Below are 20948 nucleotides of genomic sequence, written 5' to 3' on the forward strand. Positions count from 1 at the left end.
AAAAGCATGTAAAAAGCGCTGAAAACGCATCTAAAACGCGGTAAATACGCATGCGTTTTCAGCGCTAAAGTTCAGAAAAAGGCAACTTTGGTCAAATCAATTAAGCCCAAAAGGTGCGTTTTGAACTGCAAGTAGATGAACGCAAAGTGCGGTCTCAGCCTTAACCTTTGTAACATCAAAATAAAATGACGTTTGAAAAATAATTCAGATGTAAAGTACACATATGGGAAATGTTATTTATTAGTTATTTTGCACAGTATGCCTAACTGCTTTAAAAGAAGATGGAGGTCTCCATGCTTCCCTCGACCTCTGTGAATAAACAAAATTATGGTTAAGGATCCTTTCTCACTTCCACTTATCATCAAGCTATATGATCAGCTTAGGGGGCTAAATGGTTTTCTAAACTTGATCTTAGAGGGGCTTATAATTTGATACGCATTTGGAAGGGTGATGAGTGGAAGGCGGCGTTTTTAACATTTAAGGGCCTATTAAAAAATTCTCCTCATGCTTTCTAGATTAACCAATGTGCCAGCAATTTTTCAAAACTTTGTGAATTCTATTTTTTCTGATTGCATTGTATGCATGTAGTCACACTATGAACATGTCTGTTTTGTTTTAACGGAAATTCTTTGTTCTCTAAATTGGAGAAATGTGCTTTTTTTGTGAAAGAAATATTGTTCGTAAGGTTCATTGTTTCTGCTGAAGGGTTTAAGATAGATTCTGGGATGGTGCCATAAATGATTGCATTCAACCTCGGGATCTTAAAACATTGCATTGATTTCTAGGATTCGCCAGTTACTACAGAAAATGTATTAAGAGTTTCTCTCAGATCCTTAGGGTTTGGTTGTCGGATGCTGTTGGAGCCTTTAATAAGTTTGTTTTCTTCTGTTCTTATTCAACCAGATCTCCAGAAGCCATTCATTGTGGAGGTGGATGCTTCTGAAATCGGGGTAGGGGCTGTGTTGTCTCAAGGTCAGAAAACATTGACCAACTTGCAGCCATGTGCCTTTTCTCTAGGAAATTCTCGTCTGCTGAGAAAATTGGGACTCGTGAGTTGCTTTTTGAAGAATGGAGACTTTTTTTGGAGGGAGCTATTCATCAAGTCACGGTTGTGACGGATCATAAAAATCTAGCTGATATTGAATCAGCCACACTGTTGACCCCAAGGCAGCCAAGATGGTCCTTATTTTTCTTTAGATTCACTTTGTCCATTTCTTCGATGCAGTCCCGAACCTATTGAGGGGAAGAGATTTACAACACCGACTAATGTGCTGTTACTGCAGGGGTAGATTAGCGCCTATCTAAAACTTGCAGCACGCTCTAACAGGCTTTAAGTGAGGGTCAGGAGCACAGACAGGTCACTACTTGCTATAATCATTCCAAAAGCACATCCCACCTACCACCACGCGAGCTCAGACAGGAAGCGGGAGCGCTCACACTTCTGCTACGAACCATGGTGCGCTCATGTAGCAGCGCTGCCTTAATATAGCAATCCAGCAAACTGTCAAATAGACAGCGGCAGCTACTCAATAGCCAGTATTAGTCAGGTACTGGACTAAACACTGCCCTGAAATTATGATGGATTAACAATAATGATTGTCTTAAAATATAGGAGACTAATTAATCCAGTGTATATAATTTATCACTGTCTCTGCAGTATCAATTCAAGACTGGAGCTATAGCAGACACTCCAGCCTATTCTCTAACATTCTTCAATTACTTTTTGGTCTATACAATGGACAATAAATTTTAGTAATTATTTTACAGATTTAATATTAGGTTCTATTTTAATAACACAAATTTACACCTCTTTTCCTTTATTCTCCCTTTCCCTTTGTAACAACTCTGAAATATCCATTATTATACTCTGTGGAAGACTCAGCAGTGGGACCGAGAGCGATCTAAAAACTTTCACCTGTGCAGTGGTGATAGTTAGTAATAGGCAAAACCGATCTGTAAAGTTTGGGGTTCGTATCGGACATGTAGCGAGGTGTCCTGAGACGTTCCTGTTACTGATCAGGTTCGGCCTAATAAATAAAAAGGAAGCGAAATCTGGATTAAAGCAGCACAATTAGGGTGGCTTTACATGCTGCGATATCCGGCCCGATATCGCTAGCATGAGACCCGCCCCCATCGTTTGTGCGCGACTGGCATATCGCTGCCTGTTGCACACAAAATCGCGCACCCCCGTCACACATACTTACCTGTCCTTCGACGTCGCTGTGACCGGCGAACCACCTCCTTTCTAAGGGGGCGGTCCATTTGGCGTCACAGTGACGTCACTAAGCGGCCGCCCAATGTAAGCGGAGGGGCGGAGATGAGCGGGACTTAACATCCCGCCCACCTCTTTCCTTCCGCATTGTGGCCGGAGGCAGGTAAGGAGATGATCCTCGTCCCTGCGGCGTCACACGTAGCGATGTGTGCTGCCGCACGAACGAGGATCAACTTCGCCCCAGCGACAGCAGCGATAACTGGCAGCGGACCCCCATGTCAACGAGGAGCGATTTTGGACGTTTTTGCAACGATCCAAAATCGCTCCTAGGAGTCACACGCTACAACATCGCTACAGCGGCCGCATGTGCGTCACAAAATCCGTGACTCCAACGAGATCGCTGTAGCGAAATCGTACCGTGTAAAGCAGGGCTGTGGAGTCGGTAAGCCAAACCTTCGACTCCGACTCCGACTCCTCAAATTCTCTTGCACCGACTCCGACTCCGGCTCCGACTCCGACTCCGACTCCGACTCCGGCTCCGACTCCGACTCCGACTCCGACTCCTACATATATTGCTTATAGTTAGGTGAAAAATTTATTGTAGTACATGAATATGTGTATGTGAACATCAGACATTTAATAATTTTTATGATACAATAATCAAGATATTTGGATAGAACATAAAATATATTTATTGGAATACAACTTTAGAACACAAAAAACTGTAATAAATTGTAAATATGTAATACACTATGTAATATACAGTAGATTACATATATATCTTGTGTGTGTGTATATACACTGTATATATATATATATTATATATATTACATATTTACAATTTATTAGTTTTTTTGTGTTCTAAAGTTGTATTCCAATAAATATTTTATGTTCTATCCAAATATCTTGATTATTGTATCATAAAAACAATTAAATGTCTGATGTTCACATTGTACTACAATAAATTTTTCACTTAAATATAAGCATTATACTAAATGTTGTTATTTAGTAAAATATTCAGCACATTCTGCATTGCACTCCTGTCCCCAATTTATTATATATTTTAGGAGTCGGAGTCGGTGCATTTTATACCGACTCCGACTCCGACTCCGACTCCACCAAAATGAGCTCCGACTCCACGACTCCGACTCCGACTCCACAGCCCTGGTGTAAAGCCCGCTTAAGGTTGCTTTCACACCTCCGGTTTTAGCAGAGCCGGCCAATCCGGCTCTAAAACCTATGCAACGGATGCGGCGACAATACCGCATCCTTTGCATACGTTTTTGCATTGCGGCCCGTCCGGTTTTTGCCGCTTGCGGCAGACTACTGAGCATGCACAGTGGAAAAAAACGCATGCGGCGGCCAGATGCGATGGTTGTCGCAGGACGCCGCATGCGGCGTCCATAGGCATGCATTGCAAATCGTGCCGCATTGGCCGGATGCGGCGCAATGCGGTTTTTTTTGTCGGACAAAAAAAGTGCCAGGCAACGTTCCATCCGGCCGCCGCATTGGCTAAATCTGCCGCATGCGGCAAAAAACGGACCGAACGCAAGCCCATGCGGCACAATACGGCACTAATGTAAGTCTATGCAAAAAAAAACCCGCAACCGGCGGCAAAAAAAAAACGGTTGCAGTTTTTCTGTAAAGCGCCGGATTGTGCCGCACAGGAAAAACTGATGTGTGAAAGCAGCCTTACTTACCGAGTTTCCGTACTGCTGTCACAGTGCTTCCGGGTTTGCTCATTAAATCTTATGGATATTCACTGATTCCCCCATCCACCCTCTGTGACAACGTCTGTGATTGGTTGCCCTCACACTAACTTTCTGGGTCCCTGAAGTGGAGTGTGAAAATAAATAATTGGAAAAAGTGGCATAGAATCCCCCGTATTTTTATACCCGTATTTAATGAGTGAACCTGGAAGCAGGGTGACAGCCTCATGGAAACTCGGGTAGTATAATTTTCCTGCTTTAATCCTCGTCTTGCTTTGCTTTGCAGCCACCTAGCCCTTACCAACATAATTTTATAGCATTTAAGTTCGAGTCCCCATAGATTTATATGAGGTTCGGTGTACGGTCTCAAGTGTGGGTCAAGTCCGGGCCTAAACTGGGCTTTTTTATATTTATATCTGTATATAGATATATATATATATATGTATATATATATATATATATATATATATATATATATTTTACAGTACAGACCAAAAGTTTGGACACACCTTCTCATCTCTAGAACAACTGTTAAGAGGAGACTTTGTGCAGCAGGTCTTCATGGAAAAATAGCTGCTAGGAAACCACTGCTAAGGACAGGCAACAAGCAGAAGAGACTTGTTTGGGCTAAAGAACACAATGAAGAAGACTGGACAAGGAATGGACATTACACCAGTGGAAATCTGTGCTTTGGTCTCATGATTCCAAATTTGAGCTCTTTGCATCCAACCACCGTGTCTTTGTAGAAAAGGTGAATGGATGGACTCTATATGCCTGGTTCCCACCGTGAAGCATGGAGGAGGAGGTGTGATGGTGTGGGGGTGCTTTGCTGGTGACACTGTTGGGGGATTTATTCAAAATTGAAGGCATACAGAACCAGCATGGCTACCACAGCATCTTGCAGTGGCATGCTATTCCATCTGGTTTGCGTTTAGTTGGACCATCATTTATTTTTCAACAGGACAATGACCCCAAACACACCTCCAGGCTGTGTAAGGGCTATTTGACTAAGAAGGAGAGTGATGGGGTGCTACGCCAGATGACCTGGCCTCCACAGTCACCAGACCTGAACCCAATCGAGATGGTTTGTGGTGAGCTGGACCGCAGAGTGAAGGCAAAAGGGCCAACAAGTGCTAAGCATCTCTGGGAGCTCCTTCAAGACTGTTGGAAAACCATTTCCGGTGACTACCTCTTGAAGCTCATCAAGAAAATGCCAAGAGTGTGCAAAGCAGTAATCAAAGCAAAAGGTGGCTACTTTGAAGAACCTAGAATATAAGACATATTTTCAGTTGTTTTACACTTTTTTAAGTATTTCATTCCACATGTTTTCATTCATAGTTTTGATGCCTTCAATGTGAATCTGCAATTTTCAGAGTCATAAAAATAAAAAAAACTCTTTGAATGAGGTGTGCCCAAACTTTTGGTCTGTACTGTATATATATATTTTTTTTTCTTTTTCTTTTTAAGTTCGGCTGGACCCTCCAAACCCAAACATCTGTGGGTCACCCATCTTTGATAATTCATATAGACCGGAATACCCCTTTAACAATTTTTCATCCGTTTTCTAATTTTAAAGAGCTAATGGGCCTTCTTACGTACCGTTCTTATCCGTAGATGCACAGCTGCAGTATGATCTGTTTTTAGCATACCCACTATATATTTCATAATGGGTTAATTGCAGCACAACAGCATATAACCAAGCACGGGCACCGGAGTGCGTCACTTTGTGCTTCTGACAATGATTGCTAGAATTAGCCTGGCATTTTATATAGTCTGTTTCCTACCATGAAGCCATTGTTTTCGACTTATCAGAAAATTACAGTCCAGCTGGAGATTTCTACCATTCCATTTGATTAGTTTATTACTGCCTAGCTTCAGATTGATAAAGTCCTTGTGTGGTTGTTGGGTAGAACAATAGATGTGGAATTACTGTTTTTGCATTCTATCCAGCTATATACAACCACATAAATAATAGCTTGTGTTGTGTTAAATGTGGAGCATATTCTAGATAGATCGAAAGAATATCTGACCCATAGATTCACCAGCAGATATGGTTTGTTGTTCACATGCTGTGTTTTTCAAAAATTAAAAAAATCTGCTGCACTCTACATTATCACCAAACTGAATGGCATTTCTGAAATCTGCTCTGCACACGCTGCTTATTTTTTCCTGCAGATTTGAAACATCAAAGTGTTTATTCAAATTTGCAAAGCGTCAGTAATTCTAGTGTTTTTGCAATACTTATCACATGTTCAAATGAATGGGAAAAAAATCAAGGAAAAACACATTAAAAACATGCGCGTATTTTTCCTACCAACACTTTTTTGGTGCATTAAAACTTGCTGCAAATACTCAACATGTGAACAATAAAGTTCCAGGAGCAAGTTTTACAAGCATTGGATAATTGGGTTATGTGCATACTTTGAATATTTGCTGCACATTTTTCTGCACCAAAAAGCAATGTTGGCAGGAGAAAGGCAGCATAAAATACGTACACTTTTGACTCCTTTACTTTTTTTTTTTTTAATGCATTTTTAATGTGGTTTTTACTTGCATTTCTTTCCTATTCATTTGAATAGGTCAAAAATGCTGAAAAACACCGAAAACAGATGACTTGCTGTATATGTCACACAGAGTCTTGCACAAACTTCACTGACTGTCATGGCAGCATTGGACTCTGTTCAGATTGCAGATTCTGACACTCTGGCTGTTGGTTTCTTTCGTGTCTGGGATCAACACAGGCAGACTCTGGCATCGACCTGCTGTGTGCTGATTCATAGGCAGACTCTGGCATTGACCTACTGTGTGCTGATTCATAGACAGGCTAGCACGAGTTAATCTCTGCTAGTCCGCTTGCTCCTTTAATCACATGTTGTGTGGAGACCTATCCCATCTGCTCCCCTCCATTTTATGCTAGAGGACTTTTCCTACCCGTGCCAGCTATAGTATATTTTATCTTGCTCTGTGAGGTGTGGTGTCTCAGACGATCTGGAGAAAGTTGTATTTAAGTTGTTTCTATTACTTGAAGCGGTTGTGAAGTTTACCCATGTTTTGTACTTCCTTCCTGCTCTTATTGTTCTTCCTGAATCTCTTATTGTCTCTTCTTTTTGTGTGTGCGAGCATGCTGTGTGATAAAGTTTTGTTTTTTCCCTTGTCTGTCTTTATCTGTGGTTTTTCAACACACTCATGTCCCTCACTGAAGGGAGGGGGAATCAGATCAGGACTGGTCAGAAGCAGGGCCAGGAAGGAGACTCGGGCCTCTCCACCATCAGGAGTATCCCTGAGATTAGAGATAGCATAGGGTCTCCCAATTTGAGTGACAACTTAGGCACTCCAGTTCCATGCTGTCCCAAAGTCATTGTGACAGCAAATTTTAGAAACCGCTTTAATGATTCATATGCACAAGGAAAAAGTAAGTTGCAGGTGCATGAGATTTGAGAAATCTCATTCACCTTGCTGGTACAGTAAAGTACAGCTTCTTTTACCCTTGAAAAACGTGGGGGGGGAAACGCAGCAAAAATTAAATTGTTCAGATAGTCCTCTATGTGTGGATTCCCTGGAAGAATCTTCAAATGATCATGGCAATTTTATTTCTTATCCACTTTTGACCCTGAGGTGACCATGGCTGGTTTGGAGCTCCAAATCTCTACATCTCCCTATATTTAACACCAGGCAATGGGTCACTTAGATTGTCAAAAAACAGTAGATGATGTAAGGGTATCAGCTTTCGTAATTTGAACCTCTCACCTCCATCTCCAAGACAGTCCTTCTTGTGCTACACTCAGTCTTCAAAGCTTTAATCGGGCCCTAAAAAGACATCTCTTCATCTTGGCCTATCACATTTCATCACTATTGCAACTTTTTTCATTTTCTCCCTTTTATACTTTTACTTCAGAATCTGGTCCCATTTATCAATTTCCTTCAGTGCCCCATGCACTCAGCAGCTCATCATATCTGGACATATATAGATCCTGGCCGGTGACTGGTTCTTGCAGCTTTACATGTATAACCTTATCTAATATATAAAGCTCAGTGTACAGTATGTATGTGTGTATGTCCGCTAAAGGAATCCGCACCGTCGCATTTACAATCACGAAATTTTGCACAGACCCCTCATGTGACCCAGGGAACGTCATAGACTATGTTTCGACGGGAAAATGTAACCCCGCACTTTACAGGTAATCTCCAAAATCCTGCTTCCATTAAACTGAATAGAGCTGGGAGCTGCAGGCTATTAATAGCAACTGTCAGTGGGTGCTACAGGTACAAAATAAACTGTTAGTATAAGAAGCTTATGTGTGAGGTAATATGATGTTGGTGGTGAGATGGATAGAGAGACAGAAAGAGACAGACAGAGACAGACGTGGAAACAGACAGACAGAGACAGCTCTGGAAAGAGACAGCTCTGGAAAGAGACAAAGACAGATGGGGAAAGAGACAGACGGGTAAAGAGACAGACAGACACACATATAGAGACAAACACAGAGATGGAGACAGATAGACTAATACAAATACAGACAGAGAGTTAGAAACAGACAGACAAGGAAAGAGACAGACAGAGAACACAGAAAGAGACTGGGAGAGAGACAGAGAGACAGTTACTATCTCGGACAACGCTGGGTACTACAGCTAGCTACAGCATATGTGTGCGCGCGTGTGTGTATGTGTGTATATATATGTGTGTATATATATGTGTGTATATATATATGTATATATATATATATATATATATATATATATATATATACACAGTGCCTACAAGTAGTCTTCAACCCCCTGCAGATTTAACAGGTTTGATAAGATGCAAATAAGTTAGAGCCTGCAAACTTCAAGCAAGAGCAGGATTTATTAACAGATGCATAAATCTTACAAACCAACAAGTTATGTTGCTCAGTTAAATTTTAATAAATTTTCAACATAAAAGTGTGGGTCAATTATTATTCAACCCCTAGGTTTAATATTTTGTGGAATAACCCTTGTTTGCAATTACAGCTAATAATCGTCTTTTATAAGACCTGATCAGGCCGGCACAGGTCTCTGGAGTTATCTTGGCCCACTCCTCCATGCAGATCTTCTCCAAGTTATCTAGGTTCTTTGGGTGTCTCATGTGGACTTTAATCTTGAGCTCCTTCCACAAGTTTTCAATTGGGTTAAAGTCAGGAGACTGACTAGGCCACTGCAACACCTTGATATTTTCCCTCTTGAACCAGGCCTTGGTTTTCTTGGCTGTGTGCTTTGGGTCGTTGTCTTGTTGGAAGATGAAATGACGACCCATCTTAAGATCCTTGATGGAGGAGTAGAGGTTCTTGGCCAAAATCTCCAGGTAGGCTGTGCTATCCATCTTCCCATGGATGCGGACCAGATGGCCAGGCCCCTTGGCTGAAAAACAGCCCCACAGCATGATGCTGCCACCACCATACTTGACTGTAGGGATGGTATTCTTGGGGTCGTATGCAGTGCCATCCATTCTCCAAACGTCACGTGTGTGGTTGGCTCGATCTTGGTCTCATCAGACCAGAGAACCTTGAACCAGTCTGTCTCAGAGTCCTCCAAGTGATCATGAACAAACTGTAGACGAGCCTTGACATGACGGTTTGAAAGTAAAGGTACCTTACGGGCTCGTCTGGAACGGAGACCATTGCGGTGGAGTACGTTACTTATGGTATTGACTGAAACCAATGTCCCCACTGCCATGAGATCTTCCCGGAGCTCCTTCCTTGTTGTCCTTGGGTTAGCCTTGACTCTTCGGACAAGCCTGGCCTCGGCACGGGTGGAAACTTTCAAAGGCTGTCCAGGCTGTGGAAGGCTAACAGTAGTTCCATAAGCCTTCCACTTCCGGATGATTCTCCCAACAGTGGAGACAGGTAGGCCCAACTCCTTGGAAAGGGTTTTGTACCCCTTGCCAGCCTTGTGACCCTCCACGATCTTGTCTCTGATGGCCTTGGAATGCTCCTTTGTCTTTCCCATGTTGACCAAGTATGAGTGCTGTTCACAAGTTTGGGGAGGGTCTTAATTAGTCAGAAAAGGCTGGAAAAAGAGATAATTAATCCAAACATGTGAAGCTCATTGTTCTTTGTGCCTGAAATACTTCTTAATACTTTAGGGGAACCAAACAGAATTTTTGTGGTTTGAGGGGTTGAATAATAAATGACCCTCTGAATAAACTTTTCACAATTTAAAAAAAAAAATAAAAGAAATAACATTCTTTTTTGCTGCAGTGCATTTCACACTTCCAGGCTGATCTACAGTCCAAATGTCACAATGCCAAGTTAATTCCGAATGTGTAAACCTGCTAAATCTGCAGGGGGTTGAATACTACTTGTAGGCACTGTATATACATTATATGATTTTAGAAAGAATGCGTACTTTTTAAATTGATTTGCAAATTAATTATTTTTCACATTATCTATTTGGATCCAGTTATCTGACAGTAGAGAGACCATTTATATTTTTTAAGTTGTAGAAGATTGTAACGCGTGTCTTTTAGTGTGACTAAGGCTATGTGCGCACGTTGCGTACAGTTCACTGCAGAAATTTCTGCAGCGATCTGAAGAGCACATGTGCGCTTTAAATCGCTGCAGAAATGTCCGTAGTGAAGCCGATTCCATGCGCTCTGCCTGCAGCTCCTCCCATAGACAGAGCAGGAGCTACCGGCAAAGCGCAGGAAAGAAGTGACATGTCACTTCTTTTTACGCAGCGCTTCGGCAGTAGCCGAAGCGCTGCGCTCTAAAACGCCACGTGCGCACGGCCCCTGCACAATCTCCATAGACTGTGCAGGGGACGCAGGACGCATGCAGTTACGCTGCGCTACAAAGTGCAGCGTAACTGCATGTATTTACGCAACGTGTGCACATAGCCTTATTATGATACCACATTGTGTTACTTATAGTTATGCAGGGAATATAAAAAGTCTAATAAAATTCCAAATTTTGTCATGTAAAAAAATGTTACCAAGAAGAATAATTTCAGAACTTTTTCCACCTTTAATGTCACCAATAAGCTGTGCAAATTAATTCAGAAACAAACTCAAATAATTTTGAGGAGAAAATAAAAATTACAAAACTGAAATAATATGGTTGCATAAGTATGAACACCCTCTTATAATTGAGGATCTGGTTGTGTTTAGAATTAGCCAGTCACATGTAAACTCATTTTAAATAGTAGTCAGTACACAGCTACCATCATTTCTTATGATACCTCTCTTTTTTTTTTTTTTTTACTGTGATACTGATTAACCCTATATAATATTTAGCTGTTCTAGTAGGATTTTCCTGACATTTTCTTAGCTGCATTTTACAGAAAAAAAAAACAACCTAAAACATGGTATATAAACAGCTTGCAACACAGGAAAGGGATCTCATTGTTGAAAGTTGTCATAATTTTTTCCAAGACATTAGATACCATGGAACACTATGAAGAGCCTTATATTTGGCATACCATTGACATTACCTAGAACTGAAATTCCTTCAAAAATAGATGAAAACATGAGAAGTTTGGTCCAGAAAGCTGCAAATCAGCCTATAGCAACATTAAAAGAGCTGTAGGAATTTCTGACAATAACTGGTTGTGTACTTCATGTGACAACAATCACCTATATTCTTCAGATGTCTGGCCTGTGGGATTGGTTGGAAAGATGGAAGCATTTTCTTACAAAGGAAAACATTGAGGCCTGGCTATGTTTTGCCAAAATTTACATCAAGTCTTCCCAAAGCATTTGAGAAAATATGTTATGGTTTGATAAGACCAAAATTTAACTTTTTGGCCATAATTATAACCGGTATGTTCAGCGCAAAGCCAACACTGTGTATCACCAAAAAGAACACCTCACCCACACTGAAGCATGGTGGAGGCATGTTCTGGATCTTCTTTTCAGCAGCTGTAACTGGGGCTTTAGTCAAGTTGGAGGGAATTATGAAGAGTTGAAAATATCAGTCAATGTTGCCACACAAATTTTAAGGATTTCTTCTAAAAGGGCTAAAGATAAAAAGGAATTTTACCACGGCAATGACTCTAAGCATACCTCCATATCAACAAAGGAATGGCATCACCAGAAGAAGATGAAAGTTTTGGATTGGCCCAGTCAGAGCTTCAACCTGGATCCAATTGTAAATCTGTTGGTGACCTAAAGAGGGTGCTGTACACAGGAGATGCCCTCACAATCTGACAGATTGGAGTTAATGCAAAGAAGATTGGCAATTCTAGATGTTCCCTGCTGATAGACTCCGACCCCAAAAAGACTGAATGATGTCATAAATTCAGACTTCAACAAAGTATTAGTTTAAAAGGGTGAATTTTATGTAATTGCATTATTGTAATTTTTTATTTTCGAACAGAAAAGATTTCTGTGTATTTTTCAGTGGTTTTGTACAGATTATGGATTTATGGGTGACAGTAAAGGTGCAAAAAATTCTTCTTATCATTTTTTTTTACATGACAAAACTTTCGCATTCTAACAGGGAGTGTGGAAAGACTTTAGGGTTAGGCCACATAAGCACATCGGTTCCCGCTCTGCTGCAAGTGTGATCTGAGTGTCATGCCACTTGCGATCAGATAACAGCTGTGGAGGAGAGGGAAAGATTAATTTCTCCATCTCCTCCATTGTCAGCTGTTGTGTATATCGTACTGCACTCAGATATCATCCAAGTGTAGTCTGATGTTACACTCGTACCCATAGACTTTTATGGGTGCGAGTGACACGTCTCTCGGTGATACTTGCAGTATGTTGCGACTGTTTTCTCTGTCTGATTAGGGCTAAGGGAAAAATCGTATATCGGAACGGCCCCATAGAGTAACATTGGTCCAAGTGGAATGCGATTTTTAGCGCATTCCACTCTTCTGATTTTACTCACCTCGTGTCCTAGGCCTTATATTGACTATACATACATATGGAGGCTGCTTAAAAAGCCCTGTATTATTCCTGTGTGTTACCGGCCTTAGACAATCTTGAATTTTTGAAGTCTATAAATATGGAAATCAAGGATCTTATTTAAAAACTTTAATGGACTTGAAATTGTTGCGTTTTTATGTAATTAAAGCAAATAAAAAAAATGTTAAAAGCTTTTGCCACTCATGACTTTGATCTCACAATAGAGAATGTAATATGTGCCATTATGTTACATCTTGTTCCCCCTTGGGAAAAGTTGTTTGTCTTTGTGTTTCTGTTCCGATCATTCAGTCTGGATGGACCTGAGTCATGTAAATGATTCTACCCATCTTTTTTCTTCTTTATGGGCTTACATTACATTCTAGGAAAGCAATTGAGGAATAAAACAAGCAATAACAATGGACAAGGCGAAAGGAACTGTGGTTAAAATTTACCTGTATGTGTAAAAATACATTAATGTGCTAGACTTTTTTCTCATTTGACTGTCTTAGAAAGGTCTTAAAGGTGTTGTCCATTTCATTTTTTAGAAATATCCCACTAAAGAGAGCATGACTATGACCAAATATCAACAGAAGACATAATATAACAATAAACTTTATTAGTACACATGAAAAAAACAAAATATATATATATATATATCTATATATATAATTGCCTTATTCTGTCTGTCTGTCTTGCTCCAAAATTGTGTCATCGTGACAGTGTCATAAAAGTGACAACTGTCGGATTGGCCGCTGGGCTCGCCCTGGCCCTGCCCCCGCATGGATTGGCCGCTCTGGGCTCGCCCTGGCCCCGTCCCCCCACGGATTGGCCGCTCGCCTTGGCCCCCGCATGGATTAGCCGCTCGCCCCGACCCTCCGCACGCATCGCCCGCTCCAGCGTACACCGGCTCCCGGTACACATGTGCAGGGAGCCGGCATACGCTGACGCCTCGCCCGCTCAGCCCCGCTCCAGCATACACCGGCTCCCGGTACACATGTGCAGGGAGCCGGCATACGCTGACGCCTCGCCCGCTCAGCCCCGCTCCAGCGTACACCGGCTCCCGGTACACATGTGCAGGGAGCCGGCATACGCTGACGCCTCGCCCACTCGCCACCGCCACACGTTTTCACACTCGGCCCCGCCCCCAGCGGACATAACCTTGCGATGCTGGGATCGTGACGGAGCCGGTGTACGCTGGTAACCATGACACACATCGCGTAACTATAGGAAGCGCTTCCCTTAGTTACCCGATGTGTATCATGGTTACCAGCGAACACCGGCTCCCGGTACACATGTGCAGGGAGCCGGCATGCGCTGCGGTCAATAATGAAGTGTCATGCAGCGGTGAAAGAGTTAAAGACACTGCAAGACACTTCATTATAGGCAGCGGGCACCCCCAGAAGAGAGAAGACAGAAGAAAGAAGACCCCCGCAGTCATACTCACCAGACGCCGACCGGGAGCAGGTGAGCGCATCAAGGTTCTGCAGCGGCGGAACACTTTCACACGCACACACATAAGAACAGACACACACACATCAGATCACACTCACTCACTCTCACACACACATCAGATCGCATCCACACACTCACAGCATCCAGTGATATCGCTTACTTCTCGGCGGCGATACTGTGCGTGCAGTGACCTTCCAGGACCTGCCGGAGGATCACATGGCCAGAAGCATGTGGTATCTCCGGATGTTGTGAGTGTGTGAGCGCGTATGTGCGATATCGTCAGTGTGTGTGTGCGTGTATGCGATCGGATGTGTGCGTGTGTTCTGATGTGTGAGTGTATGCGATCGGATCTGTGAGTGTCGGCAGAGGAGCACGGCGTGCAGCACAGCTGCTGGGACCGCCCACCGGAGGGCACAGGGAGAAGTGAGGTGTGAGTGTATGCGATCAGATGTGTGCGTGTATACTGTCTGATGTGTGACTGTGGAGCACGATGGAGAGTGCGCAGCATGGGGGATGGAGCACGATGGGGGGTGCGCAGCATGGGGGATGGAGCACGATAGGGGGTGCGCAGCATGGGGGATGGAGCACGATGGGGGGTGCGCAGCATGGGGGATGGAGCACGATGGGGGGGTGCGCAGCATGGGGGATGGAGCATGATGGGGGGTGCGCAGCATGGGGGATGGAGCACAATGGGGGGTGCGCAGCATGGGGGATGGAGCACGATGGGGGGTGCGCAGCATGGGGGATGGAGCACGATGGGGGGTGCGCAGCATGGGGGATGGAGCACGATGGGGAGAGCGCAGCATGGGGGATGGAGCACGATGGGGGGTGCGCAGCATGGGGGATGGAGCACGATGGGGGGTGCGCAGCATGGGGGATGGAGCACGATGGGAGTGCACAGCATGGGGGATGGAGCACGATGGGGGGTGCGCAGCATGGGGGATGGAGCACGAGGGGGGTGCGCAGCATGGGGGATGGAGAACGATGGGGGGTTCGCAGCATGGGGGATGGAGAACGATGGGGAGTGCACAGCATGGGGGATGGAGCACGATGGGGAGTGCGCAGCATGGGGGATGGAGCACGATGGGGGTGCGCACCATGGGGGATGGAGCACGATGGGGGGTGCGCAGCATGGGGGATGGAGCACGATGGGGGGTGCGCAGCATGGGGGATGGAGCACGATGGGGGTGCGCAGCATGGGGGATGGAGCACGATGGGGGGTGCGCAGCATGGGGGATGGAGCACGATGGGGGGTGCGCAGCATGGGGGATGGAGCATGATGGGGGTGCACACCTCCCCCCAAAACACACACACAGCGCCACACGCGCACTGCACAACAAACCACACACACACACACTGGGAACCACAAACACCGCCCTACACAGACACCCACACACAGACAACGCTGCACACACACAACACCCAACACACAAACACTGCGGCATACATAAATATACGCACATACCGCGCAACACACACACACACTGCACAAAACATACCTCCCCAAAACACACACACGCACTCCACACCCACACAAACCGCGCAACACACACAGCACCACACACACAGAATGCTGCAGACACACAATGCTCCACAAACAACGCAACACACACAATGCGACACACAAACAACACCGCTCTCACACACCCCCACACCCAGACAACACCCAGAACATTTACAGCGCCCTACACAAACACTGGCAACTACACACAACAACATCGATATATATAACAAAAAACATACATTAACTACACAATAAATTCTAGAATACTCGATGCGTTAGAATCGGGACACCTTCTAGTATATATATATATATATGACATAATTCATACAATATAAAAGAGAAAAATGGTTGAGGTGGGGGCGCAAATCAAGAATCCCAGAATAAACCGAAGTTGTAAAAATGTATGTAGTATGGTATGCAATTGCAGAAAGTATAGAGTAAGTAGTAAGTATAGATCTAATAGTCCATGGTGTCAACCATACTAATGAAAGCACACATATAGTAAAACCATATACATATATAATACAAAGTCTGATATAATAATACCATTTAGAGGTAAAATCCCTGATGAAGCACATTGTGTGAAACACGCCAGCCAGATGCGTGTTTCACACAATGTGCTTCATCAAGGGTCACTACATTTGTTTTAATGTTAAAAACTACTTGACACCCACACCATTTCACCACAACCATGGCTGTGTTCCCTGTCGAACTGCTTGGTTCCTCTTAACATGGAGGACATCACGTGACCGCTACAGCCAGTTAGCAGCTACTGAAAAACTGCAGCTCTCCTTATCCAAACTGGAAGATACAATATCTTATTGGCTGCATTGGTAACGAGATCTCCATCCAGAAGAAGAGGCCAGGAGTCCCGCGGAAGAAACAGGCATCCGTTTGGCAGAACATCTAGAATTTGGTAGGTGAGAGTATGTTCTTTTTGTTTTAATACCTCCATGGGCCCATTTTTAATATTAAAGGTATAATGGACAAACCCTTTAATTGTTCTATGGTGAGTATTTCTTCATGTTACACATAAATCTCATTGTGTCAGTGACTGTGTACCTTTAGCATAGGGCATCAACATTTAATTGGAAATAAATTTCATAGTAGTGAGCATAATAAAGGGGTAGGGATGGTATTTCAACCAAAACGTCCATTTGTTTGCGCTGTGATGGGGTTACTCGCTGCTTGCTACTTAGAGGGAGCACACAAGAGCACTTACATTAAACGTCCAGCAGGTTTATTGAATCACACACATATAAACCGCTTTTCACAACATAAACACTGGTTTCAGTCTGTTACCCTTACTGTACAACCGCACAGGTTCGGATACACTCCTCAAGTATCCTAGTGGAGCTATGATCACTGTTTTTGAACATTTTTTGCTTGTTTATTATAATAAACATGCACTTTTTTGTTTAAAAAAAGATTAAAAAAAAAAATATATTTTTTTTTTTGATGGTAAAAAAAATGTCATGCTTCATTTTTTTGTTTTGTTTACATTTTATCCCTTTCTTGTAAGTAATATAGTTTTACAGTTAGCACCATATAGTAATTTTGGCCAACATTTTTTTAGTATTGTTCCTCATTCTGTTCCCTTTCTTGAAGTAATGATTCCATCCTGTTCCCCATTCTGTAGTAATGTTCCCATCCTTATCCCCGTCCTGTAGTAATGTGCCCATCCTTATCCCCTTTTAGAAATATGCCCCATCCTTGTTCCCATCGTGTAGTAATGTGCCCATCCTCGTCCCCTTTTACAAATGTGCCCCATCCTTGTGCCCATCCTGTAGTAATGTGCCCATCATATAGTATTGTGCCCATCCTTGTCCCCTTTTACAAATGTGCCCCATCCTTGTGCCCATCCTGTAGTAATGTGCCCATCATGTAGTAATGTGCCCATCCTTGTCCCCTTTTACAAATGTGCCCCATCCTTGTGCCCATCCTGTAGTAATGTGCCCTTTATGTAGTAATTTGCCCATCCTTGTCCCCTTTTACAAATGTGCCCCATCCTTGATCCCATCCTGTAGTAATGTGCACCACTCTATAGTCATACATATCAGCTGCTTGCCTCTGATTGGCCAGTTGCTGCCATTGGAGTAGTGCAGAGAGAGCTTGACTCTGAGTGGCAATGGCGGTAAAAACGTTCATCTAAAATAAAGGAGTGAGCAGTGATGGCTGTGGCCCCTGCTCCAACCGCGATCGTCAAATGGGGACGCGGGTCGCAAGAAGCAGCCTGAGGGGCCATATGCTGCTTGCGGGTTGTGTGTTTGAGACGTCTGATGTAGAGGGATGTGGTGTGACACAGTATGGAGCCTGATGAAGGGTACATCACCCAAAACGTTGCCAGGCTTCACTTTGCTTTTTGGAGGGCTATGCAATTCCTCCATACTCTTTTAAGTTTCTGATGAACTAGGGAGCAATGTGATCTGCTCAAGTAAGAATAAACACCCAGTCTCTTCTTGGCAATATAAATTGGGGGTTGATCAACCCACTTTTTGTTGATTACTCTTTTATGTCTGTCTTCTACACCTTACTAATATTCGTTTGATAGATTAACTCAACATTGATTATGGGTGGTCAAACTCTTCATCGAATGAACTTAAATGCTCCTCCCCAGAGTGTTAAATAATTATTTTTATTATTATTTTTAAGTATTTATCTGAACAAACTCAAATAAACCATTGCTTCTAGCTCAGAAACCAGTAGCAGATGCTCTAATAACATTTCCTCTCCCGGATTTTGTTTTCTAAGCTCTCTCCTTTGCTCCCGCAGTTTGCCTATGCTGTTTCAGTATTGAAAGAGTGCTCTAAGATGCGTCCCACAGACCCGACCGTTCTGCTTCTCGCTGCCAAGGTCTGCATTGGGCCACTGCATTGGGTAAGTAAGCTGAAGTAATGACTCTTACATAATGCATTAAGCACAGCGGTACGGTGCCACAGAGCATAAAAATAGTCACAGAAATCCTGCCCCAGCGTTTACACCTGGAGAGCAATTACTGAGATTACATTTATTAAAATTAAGAAGAAATAGAACAAGAAAAAAAAAAAACATTAAAAAAAATCTAAAAACAAAAAAAAAAGTGACAAACATTTTCCATGCAAAGAAGAAAAGGAATTCCCTGAACACCAAGTGTCAGACATCCACTTCTGCTGACTAATTACGCTGGTGTCTCAGCCTAATTCGTTCAAGTTCCTGTTTTTCGGCTGTAATGTGGCATTCCAGCATTTTAATGAGAGCAATCTTTGATCCAGGATGTGAACAACACTAAGACGAGCATAATAAGCAGCTTCTAATTGATCCCTGTGAATCCAACTGGACAGCTAGTGCTAAGCAATGAGTGACTGTATTATCTACAGATGCTCATGTGTGGACTGAATGTTGTCAGTGGACCCTTAGGGCTACTTTTCACGTTGTGACATCGCTACTGTGATCTCGTCGGGGTCAAATCGAAAGTGACGCTCATCCGGTGCCGGTAACGACGTCGCAACGTGTAAAGCCTAGAAGCACCGATAAACGATCGCAAAAGCGTCGAAAATCGGTGATCTGTATAGTGTCGGTCATTTCCATAATTTCGCTGCAGCGACAAGTACGATGTTGTTCCTCGTTCCTGCGGCAGCACACATCGCTGTGTAGGAAGGCGCAGGAGCGAGGAACATCTCCTTACCTGCGTCCCGCCTGCAATGAGGAAGGAGAGAGGTGGGCGGGATGTTTATGTCCCGCTCATCTCTGCCCCTCCGCTTCTATTGGCCGCCTGCCGTGTGACGTCGCTGTGACGCCGCACGACCCACCCCCGTAGGAAGGAGGCGGGTCGCCGGCCAAAGCGACGTCGCAGGGCAGATAAGTGCGTGTGAAGCTGCCGTAGCGATAATGTTCGCTACGGCAGCTATCACAAGATATCGCATCTGCGACGGGAGCGGGTACTATCGCGCTCGGCATCGCTACCATCGGCTAGCAATGTTGCAGCGTGCAAAGTACCCCTTAGGTTCACCATTGTGATTGTGTCTGCAATCACCACTGCCATCTATGGACTCAATACTCTGCAAATATACAAAGACTGACCCACACATCTGTCGCGGGCGGGGAGGAGGGTGTCAGCACACTGCGCTCACCCCTTCTGCTCGGGTCCGGCAGCTGCTCCTGGTGGCTCGAGCTGTAGGCCGGATCCCGGGGTTTCTCGAGCGACACTCCTCGCCCGTGAGTGAAAGGGGGGTGTTTGTTGGGTGTGGGGATTGTTATAGTTCGTGACGCCACCCACGGTTGTGGTAATTGTACCACCGCTGCTCAGTGTGGGGGTCCCGGGGATGGTGATGCGGAGCAGCCAGGTGTTGTGTTGCCCCTCCGTGGGTAGGGGTTGGTGATCCCGGGGCCCAGTGAAGAGATGTAAAGTGTAGGGCCTGGAGGGCGCAGGGACGCGGGGACAGCGCTGTGCCTTGCGGCACTGTGGTACTCACTCAGCCTGAGACTTGGACACAGTTTGCACGGTAAACCAAACGGCTGGTAGGACGGTCCCACAGACGGCTGCACCTGCACTCCGGGTAGGTGACGGTGATGTCTCTCTTCCTTGCACCTGTGTTGACTGATGGTAGCGGTGGATTCCCTCCGGTTACCCGCTCCCCGACTGCAATCTGGGCCGGAGGAGCTCTACACTTTGCCCGCAGGCGCTGGCCCTGGGGAAACTGGTGCCCTGGCGGTGGCGGTGTCTCCCCTGTAATGGTCGGGCTGTTGCCGTCAATCGGGACTTGGTTGCTGGGGGATCTACGTCCCCTTCACTGACGGATTCGGCAAATTTGGCGACTCCTAGCCTTGCCGGGGTCCGAGAGGCCCCTGCCCTGGTGCTGACTGTCCTTCGGAACACTGCTCCAGACCACCGGGCACACAGCCAACGGGGTCCTTCCAGGAACTTCCAAACGGTCCCCCTCCGGACAGTCACCGCCGTCGCTGACCTTGCTGTTCTGGCCCTACACAAAGCTGGACCTTCAGGCTTCTCTCTGCTCTGTCACCACTTCTTGCTTTCCTCCTTTACTCCTTTTCTTTCCTCCACTTTCACTTCTTGGTTGTTTACTCTAGCCCTTCACTGGACTTCACTCTTCCCCTGCCCGGGGCTATCTGCCTGGTTTTCCCGCCTCCAGAGTTGTGAGCTCCTCGGTGGGCGGAGCCAACCGCCTGGCCCACCCCCTGGTGTGCATCATCAGACTCCTGGAGGAA

At 44.6% G+C, this 20948-nt stretch overlaps 1 protein-coding gene across 1 annotated transcript in view; it reads left to right on the forward strand.

Annotated features, from left to right (window-relative positions):
* Positions 1–20948, forward strand: part of TTC7A (tetratricopeptide repeat domain 7A) — a 515691-nt gene that overhangs the window by 219964 nt on the left and 274779 nt on the right. The window contains exon 11 of the mRNA XM_075339201.1: positions 18516–18620. Coding sequence (XP_075195316.1) covers positions 18516–18620 — 105 coding nt within the window. The remainder of the gene's footprint in view (positions 1–18515; positions 18621–20948) is intronic.

Source organism: Anomaloglossus baeobatrachus, chromosome 3, assembly GCF_048569485.1.
Source record: "Anomaloglossus baeobatrachus isolate aAnoBae1 chromosome 3, aAnoBae1.hap1, whole genome shotgun sequence".
Taxonomy (NCBI): Eukaryota; Metazoa; Chordata; class Amphibia; order Anura; family Aromobatidae; genus Anomaloglossus; species Anomaloglossus baeobatrachus.